Consider the following 14,111-nt stretch of genomic DNA (forward strand, 5'->3'; position numbering starts at 1 on the left):
GTCCTCAGGTGCAAATACTGTTGGATATTGTCAGGGAATTCTAACTCTGGCAAAGAAGTAAATGTAATGAATAAAGGCTGATGTTGTTGGTAAGATTTTTCTCTTAAAGGGGAACCTTGTTAAGCAGCTTTTCTTATGATGGTTTCTCCACTGTTGTGTTCTAACTGAAACAATAATTGGAATGAAACCATACTAGAAAGGAGAGGGGAGGAGATGCTTGCCATGTTCATATGTGCAAGCATGCAAAGTCCTTCAAGATGTCAGGAAGGAGCTGAACTTTACTGTTTTGATTGTTGCTGTCCTACCTGACTTGAATGAACGAGAGGAACAGTGCACCTGTTTAATAATTATCTGGTCCCTTGGGATGAAAGTTTGCCTCATCAAGGAAGTTGTTACTTCCTTATTGTATTTGCCTGGCCCACAGGGAGGTATTGCAGAGCTCTTAAAATCTTTCTGGTGTTCTTTGAGGTAATAACTTAAAATTCCTCAGGCCTGGAGATGTGGAGAGGTATTTTTCTTGTGCTTCTGTCACGTACACTTCCTCTTATCTTACCTAGATTACAAGGCCTATTAAATTCTGCCAGATTTTAATCTGAGACAATATTTAATGTGCATTTTATTGGTAACGTCCATTGTTCTGTAGTAGCATAAACTCTAGACTCTGAACACAGAGATGGACTGGGAGGTTGTTGTCGCTATGAACAAAGTGATCACTTGAATTATAAGTGCAATTACCTTTTTTTTTTTTCTTGGTTTGTTTTCTATTACTCTTTACAAAAGTGGGAGAATACTGATACGTAGTGATAGTCATTTGTTTTAAACCACAGAAGACAATCACAGAAAGCAATAGGCCTGGCAAATGAATGGGAATTGAATTGTGGAAATGTCTGATTGTTTGCCACAAGTATTGTAAATGTAAAAGTATTAGCTTATTTTCCCCCCTTATCTAGCTTGGTTTATTTTTGAGGTAGGTTTGGTCACTTTGCTTAGAAAAATGATTTGAGGGAGTCTAAATGCTGGCTAGCCCAAAAAGAAAAAATCACGTGCCTATTACAGACTGGCATTGTTTTAAGTGGGACTTAACATTGCTGTGTTATTTTGAGCTGCCCTGATTACTGAGTAGCGGACGGGGTATTTTCAAAGACGTTTTGATTTAACTATCCTGCGGTATTCTCGGGGATGCCGGAGGACCGGCGGTGGCCGGCAGGTGGTTCAGGTTGCCCCGGAGCCCCGGTCACAGTGCGCTCCGGCCCCGCCGGCCGCCACCTGGAACCGAGGGCCGGAGGGGAATGCCCAGCGAGCAGAAGTGCTCCCGCCGCTCGCCCTGCTCTCCTTCCCTCCGGAGTGCCGGTTTTACGGCCGAGCTGGAGGCGGAGGCAGCCTCTGATCTCCGGCCAGCGGATCCTGGCCCGTCGGGCGGCCACCCAGCCGCGGAGCCGGAGCCCGGTGCGGGCCGTGGCTCCCGGGCCGTGCCCTGGGCTGCTCGGGGCGGCGGGAGCGCCTCGGCACCCGAGTGCGGACATGGCTCCTTATGGAGTGGTCAGTGCCTCCGGCAGAGCCGGGAAGCTTGGCAGGAGCGCCTTTCCCTGGGAATCAGGATTTAAACCCCAGCAAGGAATAAAAACCCCCGCGTTAACCCCGCGGCCCCGGCCCCGTCCTCTCCCCTCCATGGCCGGGCACAGGCGGCGCTTCCGGCGCGGGGGCGCTGCGGCCGCAGCGGGGCGCTGTGCGCGGCCGCTGGCCCCTCAGGGCCGCGCGTGGGGCGGGGGGAAGGCGGCGGGAGCCTCGCAGGGCTCGGCGAAACGAGCCCCGCTTGGCCCTGGCGAAACGAGCCCCGCTTGGCCCTGGCGAAACGAGCCCCGCTTGGCCTCGGCGAAACGAGCCCCGCTTGGCCGCGGTGAAACGAGCCCCGCTTGGCCCTGGCGAAACGAGCCCCGCTTGGCCCTGGCGAAACGAGCCCCGCTTGGCCTCGGCGAAACGAGCCCCGCACTTGGCAGGATGGCCACACGGGTCACCCCCATTTGCCGTTGCCCTCCGCAGCACGATTTTTTTACTCGGTGCTTTTCCTTTCTTAGCACCTGGTGGTAGAAAACTTGTTGCTCGTTCAGTGTATGCACCCAAGTAAGGAGTTTTTATCAGCGCTGATCTGCAAAATCTCTTTAAAAATCTCTTCAGAGATCAGGGGGCCTTGCTTGTTGACTGATCATCCTGAAAAAGCATTCGAAATAGCCTGAACAGTTCTGTAAGGGGTGCGTGTCTGTAAGGGGTGCCTTCCAGGGAAACCTGGATGAGCCCTCACCTCAGGGCTGCTGCAAGGGAGAATGGGTGGTAGATTCCTTTTAACTCTTCCTCCCCAACAGTTCTTAGTCATTAACCAGGTGTGCTGACTTCAAAGGGGACAAATACCTGGTGGGCTGAGAAAAAGCTCTAATTTGGGAGTTGGTTTCCCTGATGTGCTGTCTGATGGGCCCTTTTGATTTAAAATAAAATATGAGAATAGAGCAAAGAAAGTGACCTTTATGTATTCAAACCAACTTCTCTGTATTGGCCAACATTTTTCCAGGAAACTGCTGAGTAATGTTTCATAATTTATTACTTTTGTTGGTTTCTCTTATATCTCAATGTAAGTTCAGGTTCTGGTAGTCTCTGTTGAGGGCCAGTGCGTTCCTGTTTAGTACTGTGGTGGTGATATGATAGCTGTTGTTGCTTGGAGAAATAGTTTCTTATATTCTGTGTCCATAAAGGCAATAGGATTTGAAAAGTTACTGGGAATGTCTGCTTTGTGGAGCCATTGAGCAACATTTGAACAGTACATGCAGAGACACAGTGGCAGAAGCCGGGTAAAACCCCTCTGTTAGCAATCTAAAATACTGTTTTCTCTATCCCAGAGGATTTTAATCTCTTCTAATGCCTTCTCTGTGCAGTTGGTAACTCCAGGTTTGGACTGTATTTGATGAAAAGCTGTGCACTTACACAGCTCTGATCAGCATAAGAAACGTATGCAACAGTTCTGACCTCTGATGGTCAGAAAAAGCAGTATTCTCTGAGGCACAATTTGAGACTGTGATATCCTAGTTAGTGAGAGTGACACTGAAAAAGTATAAAGAACCCGGTCCACCTCAATTTTCTACACTAGTGAGCTTGTCTCCACCCCAAGTTATAGGAAAGATAGTTTATAATGGCACTTATAAGTAAAATAGAGGGGAAATAATATAATTTTAAAAAAATTCTTCTACTTTAAGTCTTTAGAGGATCTAAATCTAATTTGAATTCCTTTAAAAAGTTGTTTAAAGAGGAGTTTGAGAAGGAAGGAGCAGAAACACTGTAGAAGCTGTAGTGAAGTTTAACTATGTTCCATGCAGATTCAGGAGCTCCTGTGTTTGTAATTGTTCTGTCATTTGTACAAAATGTTAAGTTTTCTATCTGGAGATGAAGAGAGGGAGTAATTTTTGAGTTAAGAAGTTATCTTTTGGGGTGGGACTGAGGATGCTGTCTTTCTTATTGCAGGCAAAACGAGCAGTACAGCGAGGAGCCACAGCGGTCATCTTTGATGTTTCTGAAAACCCAGATGCCATTGATCAGGTATGAAGCAATGCCAGGCAGGAAGCAATGTAGGTGTTGGGAACCTGGTAGAAAGGGAAAACTTTGGGGAGTTAGATTTTACTTCTAGCTTTTGCTAGAATCCAGGTCTGGGATTACGGTTTTGAAAGAGGATGGAGGCAAATTTTTTGTGGCCCATTATCTAATCAAGGAGTTTTCTTTGCCCAGCTCTGTGTACAAAACACAGGATGTTTGGCCTTTCCAGCCTGTGATCAATAGTGCTGTTGAACAGCTGCTATTTTTGAGATTGTGAAACAACTTTCAAACCTGATTCTAAACAAGTTTCTTTTTAAAACTTATAACCATTTCTTTCTCATTTACAGCTGATGATGTCTGCCCATGTATTTTGTGGACAAACAGGGTTTTTCTTCTTTTTCCAAGTCTTGTTATAACTTTTGTCTTTTTATTTGAAGTGGGTAAGGTAATAGCCCTATGAAAGGCTTTTTAGCATACTTCAGCCAATTTTGAGTTATTTCAGTGAAGAAACATAAGTACAAAAATAGTCTGCATTTGGTCTAGCTCTGTTTCATCTTGAAACAAAACTGCTGTTTCTGTTACAGCAGAAACAAGTGGAGCTGAAGGTATTTAAGTGCAGCCTGTATTTCTTGGGGGAAAAGAGAGATCACCAATGTTTACATTCAAGAAGCTGGCTTTAATTCTGAAATGAGCATCTGTTGGACAAAGGAATGCAGAAGATCCTGTGCAATGGATGCTTTGAGTACTGTGGTCTGCATGTGCATCAAAGTTGCAACCTGGATCTTGAGAACATTCACAGGGATATTTTTTTTCCCCCTTTTCTACACAGAAAAAAATCTCTTTACAAAGATGTGATCTGTCTTTTTCTAATTCTGTTACAGCTTCTGGTTACTTTCAGCTACCCTGCTCTGGACTTGGCAAGCTGAGTTACTGTCTCTTGCTCTTTTCCCTCTAACAACAAAAGCTTTCCTCGCTTGATTATAAATAATAAACTGGGTGCATCTGTCCTCAAGAGCTGGGAAACTAGTCTAGTGGATGTTTGAATATTTTGGGTGTACCAATAAAATGGAAGAAGGTTAGTGGCTTAGAGCAGTAGCTGACAGAGTGAGTTAGGCTCTGTTAGATGAAAGAGCAGCAGCCTGTGGAAACACTGGCAAACAGGAGAGGAATGACTGGGTGTAGCTTTCATACTCTGAAAGTAACAGTTACTGGATTAGTTCTGTTCTCATGCTGCTCTGGATGCTTGTTTTTAGTGGATTTTGATTCTCATCTAAAGTCTTCAGAACCCTTGACATCAGGGGTGCTAAGTAATTTGTCTTTAAAATAAGTACCATTCTGGCACTCATAATGGAATTGTGGAAAACAATGACATAACAGTGGAGGGAAAACTGACATGAGGTAATCTGGAGTATCTTTGGTTCAAATGGAAATACCCTAAGACACTGAAGGGAGCTGTTTAGGAAGTTTTCTCATGTATGCTTGTTACCAAGCACTAGAACAAATAAGGGAGATTGCTTTGAAAGGGAGGAGTGGAGTGTTGTGAAAGGCAGTCCCTCCTGCCAGTCAATGAACAGAAATTGGAGGCAGGCCTGACTGGAAGAATTGCCCTCAGTTAATTTGGTTGATGCCAAATAAAAGGAAATATTTGCCTAAATGGGGTTTATTCCCATTGATCTGAGTATCTTCTGCTGTAAATTAAGAATGAAACTTTTATTTTTAGAAATGCTCTCTGAAGTCTGACTTGTTTTTTAGTTTTACTTTTGCATATTTGAAGAGGAGCAACAGCACCCAGAGCATCATGGTTAGCAAGAGTCTGACAATGTGCAAAAGTGACTGAGGAACTGGGAGAATTCTCTCTTGAGCAAGAAATCATGAGAGAGAGTATGTGTATGGGAATGGAAGAACAGTGATTGGATTTGGCCCTGGACCAGCAAGGCATGTAGGATCCCTGGATACTGCAGCTAGTTTTAGCTTATCACAAGACACCTGCCTTAAAAGTAGTTTGATCAGTGTTCTCAGAAAATCCGTCAAATACTAGGAAGAATCAGTTTAAAAAAGTCTCAATGAAATCTGTTATCATCATCTGGTCAGTTAGAGTCCTTTAATCAGGATGATGGACCAGTCCACTGGTAATTTCTACGTGGTTTAGCCAGAACTAACAGGTAGCTATCAACAATGCAGATCTGTTAATCTCAGATACTCTTGTTCTGTTTGCTCACATTCCTGTCATCTCATTCCTTTCCCCTGTACCATTTCCATCTGCTTGTCAGTGCATTGCTTGTTTTGTATCAACCAGCCTCTGCACTCGGATTTTACTCGTAAGTCAGAATAAGCTACATGAATTTATCGTGTTGGTGCCATTTTTTAACAGAACAATTCTCTTGTGTAGTTATTACTCTCTCTCTGGTATCTAATTTAGCAGATTGTTGTTCTGGATTTGTTGGCCAGAGAAGTTGCACGTTCTCCACACTTGAAGGTTTCCAGCATCTGACTGGATAAAGCTGTGAGCAGCCTGATTTGATGTCACAGTTGACCCTGCCTTGACCATGAGGTTGGGCTCATGACATATGTTCCCCCACACATTATTTTCTGATTCAATGATGTAGCCTTTTTTACAAAACATAGCTGGACCTGGAAGGAAGATTCAGTGTGAATTATGTGGTCTACTCAAGTGCTTTAGTCTTTGAGGCCCCTCCATCCTGCAATCAGCAGGTCTCATCATTGCTAGAACTCAAGTAATTTTGAATGAATTTGTAGAGTTAAACATCAGAAATTACTAACTTAACTTGGCTAGGTACAAAGAGCCTGAAAGACAGGACTCTGATATGAGATTGTTCAGAAAGCTGAAGAAATTTCTATGTGAATAATGTTGAAATTGAAAGATTGATAAAATATATCAAGGATATTTTTTTTTGAATGTACAGATTTTTATTCTTCATTGTGAGGTTTAACATTACAGTATTAATATCTGCACTGATACATGATGCAGCTAAGTTAAAGTGGCTGTTCAGAAATAGCATTTGCTTATCCTTAATCTTAGTTTTGGTCCATAAAAAAAAAAGAAAGAAGGCAGCATAAGTCAAAAGTTTAATTCATGTTTAATTCTGTGGGATACCTAACTAAAAGTCTGTGCTAGAAGAGAACAAAGGTGCTTGAAATCAATTCCACATTCGTACTCCTTAACCATTCTCTGCATTGTCCAGAAGGAACGTGGTTTTCCTGAAACATGCCTTCTGAGCAGGCTACTTTTTTTTTTTTTATTCTAGCTGAACCAGGGCTCAGAGGACCCTCTGAAGAGACCAGTGGTGTATGTGAAAGGTGCTGATGCTGTCAAGCTAATGAACATAGTTAACAAGCAGAAAGTGGCACGGGCCAGGATTCAGCACCGCCCCCCACGGGTGAGACTTTCAGATCCTTTCTCTGGGTATCACAGTGCTGTTACTGCAGGCAGGGCTTGCTCACTTCACTGCGGGTGAAGATGTTCTGATGCTCCTTACGTGCATTAATGCATGTGAAATTCTGTTGACTTAAATAAACTGAGTGACTGCACTGTGGACAAGCAGCTGGACCTGGTGTAAGTATAGAATCCACAATGTGGCATCTGCTGTCTTTCAGAAGGAAACTTTTGAGTATATAAATGGCTAAAAAATTCACACAGTAGTTTTTCTTGATTAAGTAACTTAGTTATTGCACACTCCTGATGGTTCAGTTTTGAATGTTGATTTTTCAGTCACTTACATGCATAAGCAGCCCAGTAAGCTATAAAAATTTGTTTTGGTGTGATTCACTCAGTTAAAAAACCTGGATTTTGCAGTTCAGAGACTGTAAACCTGACATCTCATAATTGGCATTCTGTGTATTCATTCACTTGCAGAGGCACACGAAATGCAGGTTTTGTCTCATAGAATCCCAGTTAATGAACAGAACAATGTGTACTCTGACTTCTGCCATTCTGACTGTGTACATTCAGCAATGGCCCCTGAGAAATTAGAAAGAAACAACAGCTTTGAGTATGATCTAAAGGAAGGAAAAATAATACCTGTGTTTTAATTTTTAAGCAACCCACGGAGTACTTTGATATGGGAATTTTCCTGGCCTTCTTTGTGGTTGTGTCTCTTGTTTGCCTCATTCTTCTTGTCAAGATCAAACTGAAACAGCGACGTAGTCAGGTAAGAGCAGTAGTGGGAATTCACCGAATGCTGAAAGTTAGCTTCTCTTACTTTGTCCTAAAATGTGATTGCAACTTCCAGAAATGCAGGATGCTGACTTACAGTAGCCATCTTGGTGGCTCTGTGGTTTTATTCATGCGTGTAGGCCTTTGGAAGAACTTGGAAATATCTTTAAAGGAGATTTACATTGTCCCAATATGTTCGTTCAGTTAAATCCTGGGATGAAAACAGTACAGAAGCAGTCCACTTAGGCACTGGGAAGAAAGAGCATTTCTGGTTGCTCACAGGTTATCAGTAGCACTGATACTTCTAAATGAGTCCAGATTCTTGCTGCTGTATTGTGGAGAGGATCAAAAATAAATCACAAATCTTTCCAATAGGATAGCATCTATTGAAATGGGAGGGGTTTTCAAGGTAAAAGGTTTGGTTAGGAGAAATTCCAGGTGACAGAGTTTTCCCTGGAGGAAATGATACAGCTAATTTATAACATTTCATTTTAATCCCTTTCTCAAGTATTGCTCCAGGTAATATGGTGGTAACAGCACACTGGGGCATTACAATCAATACTGACATATAAAAAAAGGTTCCTGGCCAAGTTTTATATGTTGACTTGAATAGTTGCTGCCTATCAATTGAGAAGTTGCAGTGTATCCCATTTGTCAGCACCTTCATCCTGTTCTAATTCAGAGTAGTTTATCATTCTCACTTCTGCATGTGGCATACATTCTTTTCCATGAGGCTTCTGATCTGAATTCTAATTAGCCTTCTTTCTATTTAATTTAAGAAATTATACATCACTTGGGCCAGACATGATCTGTAAGATATGTTATGGTGGTGTTTCTCTGCTATTACACTCTAGTCCCTTACACAGCAGCATTGGCTTTTTTTTTTCTTTTTTCTTTTTTTTTTTCTTTTTTCTTTTTTTTTTTTTTTTGTTTTTGTTTCTTCTCATGTAGAATTCCATGAACAGGCTTGCAGTGCAAGCACTGGAGAAAATGGAGACCAGGAAGTTTAAGTCCAAAAGTAAGGGACACCGAGAAAGTAACTGTGGAGCACTGGATACACTCAGTAGCAGCTCCACCTCTGACTGTGCCATCTGCTTGGAGAAGTACATTGATGGGGAGGTAAAGGATGAAAGGTTTCTTCACCATGGGCTGGGAACATAGGTGGTTTTAGCACTGGGGTACGTGGCTGGCTGTTGGGGACATTCTGTGCTGAGGTGGTGCCACTTGTCAGTTTGATCACACTGAGCAGCCAACTTGGCCTCAGCTGCATCCTGCAGCTCTAAATTACCTGTGCTGCAAAGTGAGAGGTGAAGGATCCCATTTGCAAGTTGCTACCTTCACTGTTCTTGCATTTCTGAAGAACAAGTCACAAAGAAGGCAGGGTTGCCTCAGCAGTTGGTTCTCTGGGTAGTTTTTGCAAGTCATGCACCAAGGTGATGATGTGTGCAAGCTCTGTTGGAGGTAAGGAATATCCTTAGGGTTTTGCTTTTTCAGCATTTGGTGGCACCCTGTCTTAAAATGTCAGGTACACAGCACTGCTGGGAAACCAGAGGAGGAGAAGGAAGAGAGGTCAAAATGTTCAGGAACAGTTTTTTGACTCCTCAGTTACAATCACTGTATTGATGTCAGGGGTTGGTGTCCATGACAGTTCAACCCAGAGGAAGCAACAAAAGGGTGAAATAGAAAATGGGCTCCTTAAAATAAATAAAATAGAGGCAGTCAATATTCACAGCTGTCAACTTCCATTAGAAAGATTATGTGAAGACATTTTATTTTGAAATTATTCATAAAAGAGTCTTACTTCTAAGGCAATAGAAAATAGCAGCTGCATATTTGAGTGCTGCAAGGTGCAAATAGAAAGTTTAATGAAATTAGTTGATGGGAAATTGTTCAGAGTAGCAAGGATGAAGGTAGACGAGGACTTCAAAAGGGCTGTACAAACTGGCTGCAGAGGAAATTCAGGCATGAACTTCAGCTTGAAGTGATAGACATAGGGAAGAGCTTCACATATATCAGGGGTGGGTTGGGAGCTGAGCATTACTATTCAGGAACAAGATCTTAATGCTTTAGATAGCTTTGAGAAAGCAAATTGGTGGCAGTTTAACTGCTTTGTGGCAGTTAGAAAGGCAAATCAGATTCTAGAAATGAGATGGGAGTCTAGAGAACTGAACAGAAAACATTACACCACAGTGTAAGTTTAGTCATGTTCTCACTTTGAGTACTGTGTACTTCTGACCTCACCTCACAAAAGATATGGAGTGGAAAGGAAGGTGCTTCAGGAAAGGGTAGTCACAAATATTTTGAATGGTTTCTTTAAAAAACCCCGAATGATTTGAGTGGGCAGGGACTCTTTAGACCCAGATTGCTTGGGGGGGAATACAAGGTTGTGTGGTGTTTCTCCAGCAGGAGGTAGTAGCCCCATGGAACTCCTTGCCAAAGCATGTTAGGAATTGAAAACCTAAGCTCATGGGGAGACATGAGCAGTACTTAGAGGAAAGATTTGTAGAAGGTTTCTGAGGGCAGGCTCAGGAAATCCTGTAAACAGATCATAGCTGAAGAGTAAGAGTCCTGGGCAAGGGGAAAAGTATCATATACACTGTATTTGTTTTGCTTTTACCTGAGTGTTTTCCATTGCAAATAATTGTAGGAAAGGTACATCATTACTCCTGATTTCCTTTTGTTAAGTTCATTGAATATATTAAGGAAAACTTTTATGATGGCCTTCTTCAAGGTGTTGGGTCATAGGGACATACTACAAAAAGTGTTCTAAAGAAATGTCCTGTATCTGCATGGAGTTGTAAGGTGCCTGCAGACTATTCTTTTAGAGACAGCTGAGCACCAGCTGTTGTGCTCTTGACTGTCTTGGTGCCATTTTTTTCTTCTTAGCACTTCAAGACTAGGAATTGCTCCATTTAATAGCCAGGTTGAAAAAAACTAGGAACAAGCTGTGAAAAATTCACTTGTTAGGAAGAAGTACATTTTCATGATGCTTCATCTGTTCCTGTAGGAACTGCGTGTCATTCCTTGCACTCACCGATTCCACAAGAAATGTGTGGATCCTTGGCTGCTGCAGCATCACACCTGCCCTCACTGCCGCCATAACATCATAGGTAAGTGCTGCAGTGTGGATGCTCTGGTGTGTTGTTTATTTCAGGCAGCTTAAAAGATGAAATAAAAAGTGTGCCTGTTTGTGAATCTCCATGGAGTCCTTACTGTAACATAGCCCTGGAAATACAGTCAGCCCCAAACTCTCAGAGAACAGCTGAGTGCCCCTGGCATAACCTTGGGGTGGGGATGATGCCCAGCTGAGGGCAGTGTTGTGCAGCCCTGAGTGCAAGGACACATGGAGGAAAGGGATATGTTTTCCCTTGGGACTTACAAAGAAAACAATGTATGGGCTTTTATTTTTCCATGGTGTTGTAACTTGGAACGTGGTTTCCCTTACTTGCCCTCTTCCTGCTTTCATTTCCTCTGTCTTAAGAAAGTTTTCTGTCGCTGCACATTTATGTAAAAATGCATAGAGTGAAAATTTGAGCAATGACTTCCAGCCTGTCTCAGCCTCTGCAAGATGTAAGCAAAAAATTTTGTATATATGAGAACAGTATCTGAAATAAATTCACTTGTCTTGCTTTTAAGCAAATACATTTGGGTGTTTCAAAGTTTTACAGACATGTTTTTGACTTTTGTTTTGCTTTTATTTCCTTCCATGTAAAAAATTGGTGCATAATGTAATGACACGGAAAACAAAAATAAGCTTTCTTGCATAAAGTATATTCCCTTTTATTCCCTTCTAGTTCTACTTCTCCGTTCTTATTTCTCTCATTCAGAACAGAAGAAGGGGAACGCAGCTCCAGTCTGTCTGGAATCCATCAACCCAGCACGCAGCCGGCAGCAGAGGGTGATTCTGCCTGTCCATTACCCGGGCCGAGTGCACAGAGCAAGCCAGATAACCGCGTATCCCACTCGGACGAGCATGGACCCTCACGGAAACCCCATCACCTTACTGACAGTTGAGCGACACGGTGAACAGAGCCTCTACCAAGCCCCTTCCCCAGCCTACATTCGCAGTTATCAGCCTATTCATTTGGACCATGCTTTAAACACACATCACTGTAGCCTGGAGCACAGGGCTTACTCTCCAGCTCACAACTTCCGAAGACCCAAGTTTGGTGGACGCAACTTTTCCAAAGCAGCGTGCTTTTCCCGATACGAGACCATGTATCAGCACTACTACTTCCAAGGCCTTAGTTACCCTGAGCAAGATGGACAGCTTCCAGCTGGCATTTCCTCAAAGGGTCCTTCCCGTGCCTTTCAGCCTGGTAGCAGCATGCTTTTCCCTCCTGTGGTACATGTAATGCCCTCGTCCCGCTTGGAGAGTGGCAGTACCTCCAGCTTTAGCTGCTATCACGGTCATCGCTCAGTGTGCAGTGGGTACTTGGCTGACTGCCCTGGGAGTGACAGCAGCAGCAGCAGTTCTGGTCAGTGCCACTGCTCCTCCAGCGATTCCATGGTTGACTGCACTGAGGTCAGTAACCAGGGGGTGTACGGGAGCTGCTCCACCTTCCGCAGCTCCTTGAGCAGTGACTATGACCCCTACGTTTACCGCAGTAGGAGCCCTTGCCGAGTGGGTGAGGTTGGTGGTGCAAACAGGGGTGCAATTGTGCTCTTGGAGGGCCCCCACCAGGACGAGCTTCCAGCTCACAGTCATGGTATGGTGGGTGCTGACTGCCGGCCTGTGCCAGCTTCTTCCTCAGGGGACCAACTGTCTAATTGCAGCATGGATATGAACTATAGCAGTAATTCCTCACTAGAGCACAGGGATCCAAATGGCACTACCTCAGAGGGAGGACCTGAGGCCACTCCTGGTGCTGCCTTGGATGTTAAAAGGAACTGGAAGAATCCAGAGATAGCAGGGTCGATTTCGGAGCAGGCATGCGCATGCTGCTTTGAATTCCAGCACTCTGCCCTGGAGCCTAGCAATGGGACAGCTGACTGTAGTGCACTCTTCCTTAGCTCTCCGCTGTGGGGGACATGTGGCCAAGGAGTTGAACCACAGTCAGGGAACACCCCAGGCTTGTACAGTATTAACTCAGACCACTTACATAGGACAGATGGGGTAAAATATGAGGGGTTGCCCTGCTGCTTCTATGAAGAGAAGCAGGTAGCCTGTAGTAGCAACAGTGGCAGTGGAGGTGGTGGCTGCTATACAGAAGACTATGCAGTGAATGTGCAGTACACGCTTCCTGATGACACCTTGCCAAACTGCTGTAAGGGTGTATGTGATCTGGGTCAACGCATTCCCATAATTCCTGAAGACAGAGACTGTGAGCTGGTTCTACCACCAGAGCACCAAGGGACCCACATAGGAGGCTGTAGCTCCTGGGATGGAACACCTGAGCTAGACACTTACCTGCACTGTCAAGGTATTGGAGAGGTACAGGTCGAGAGGGAGGTGTGCTACGAGGCAACATCATTCCTGCGGCAGAACTACTCTCAGGAGGAGGAAACTGGAATGCCCTTTCCCAGTCCCACTCTGAACTCCCAGAAGCTTATGATGACCACAAAGTCCACAGGTAACATATGTGCTTTTTTTGATTACTTGCTACCTTTCTGTGTTAGTGTATGAAATGCTGCCAGCTTCCTAGGTACCTGCAGCCATAAGGGTTACCCCTTCCTTCACATAAGAGCAGGTTATTGACTAACCATTCACCCCAAAGTATTATTCCCTGGTTACCTGTGCTCATTTGGTCATAGGCAGAGGAAGAGAAGATGATAATTTACTAATTAATCCTTGATAACTTACTAATTAACCCTATAAAAGCTTTCATGCTCATCCTTTGTGGGGAGGGCCCCCCATTAGAGTTCCCACAGCAAGGGACGCTGTGCTAGTCATGGCAGCTGTGGTGAGTTGCCTAAGCAGGCAATGCCACTGTGAGAGACAACAGACAAGCTGAAGGGTTTTCTTTAAAAAAAAGGTGAAAAATCTTGGAATTGCCATAGAAGAGTATGTGGGAAAGTCTCTGCTGTAGACATGGACAAGGGGGAAAAAACAGCCACTCACAGAAAGAGGGGGATATTTCTTACTTGCCTTGCCAGGGTTATTTTAAAGGGTGTTCAGAGAATCACAAGGTACCCTAGTTTGGAAGGGACTTCAGGCCATAATCTAGTCCAACCCCCTGCTCAAAGCAGAGCCAGCTCTGAGACCAGACCAAGTTTGTCAGACCAAATGTATCCAGTCAGGCTGGATAAACCTTCAGGGACACAGAGTGCAGTCCCTTTCTGGACTCCTGTGGCTGTGCTTGACTGCCATTATGGTCAAAAGATTTTCCTTATATCCAGTCTGAACATCTCACACTTCAGC

General features: G+C 44.0%; 1 protein-coding gene across 5 annotated transcripts in view; it reads left to right on the forward strand.

Annotated features, from left to right (window-relative positions):
* ZNRF3 (zinc and ring finger 3) overlaps window positions 1-14,111 on the forward strand; it is a 67,585-nt gene that overhangs the window by 50,574 nt on the left and 2,900 nt on the right. For 4 of the 5 annotated variants that reach the window (XM_053993663.1, XM_053993665.1, XM_053993667.1 and 1 more), the window contains exons 3-8: window positions 3,508-3,582; window positions 6,843-6,974; window positions 7,635-7,745; window positions 8,702-8,869; window positions 10,758-10,860; window positions 11,578-13,323. In XM_053993663.1, the coding sequence (XP_053849638.1) occupies window positions 3,508-3,582; window positions 6,843-6,974; window positions 7,635-7,745; window positions 8,702-8,869; window positions 10,758-10,860; window positions 11,578-13,323 (2,335 nt within the window). The remainder of the gene's footprint in view (window positions 1-3,507; window positions 3,583-6,842; window positions 6,975-7,634; window positions 7,746-8,701; window positions 8,870-10,757; window positions 10,861-11,577; window positions 13,324-14,111) is intronic. The other variant, XM_053993664.1, reaches the window with a different exon arrangement.

Source organism: Vidua macroura, chromosome 18 (genome assembly GCF_024509145.1).
Source record: "Vidua macroura isolate BioBank_ID:100142 chromosome 18, ASM2450914v1, whole genome shotgun sequence".
Taxonomy (NCBI): domain Eukaryota; kingdom Metazoa; phylum Chordata; class Aves; order Passeriformes; family Viduidae; genus Vidua; species Vidua macroura.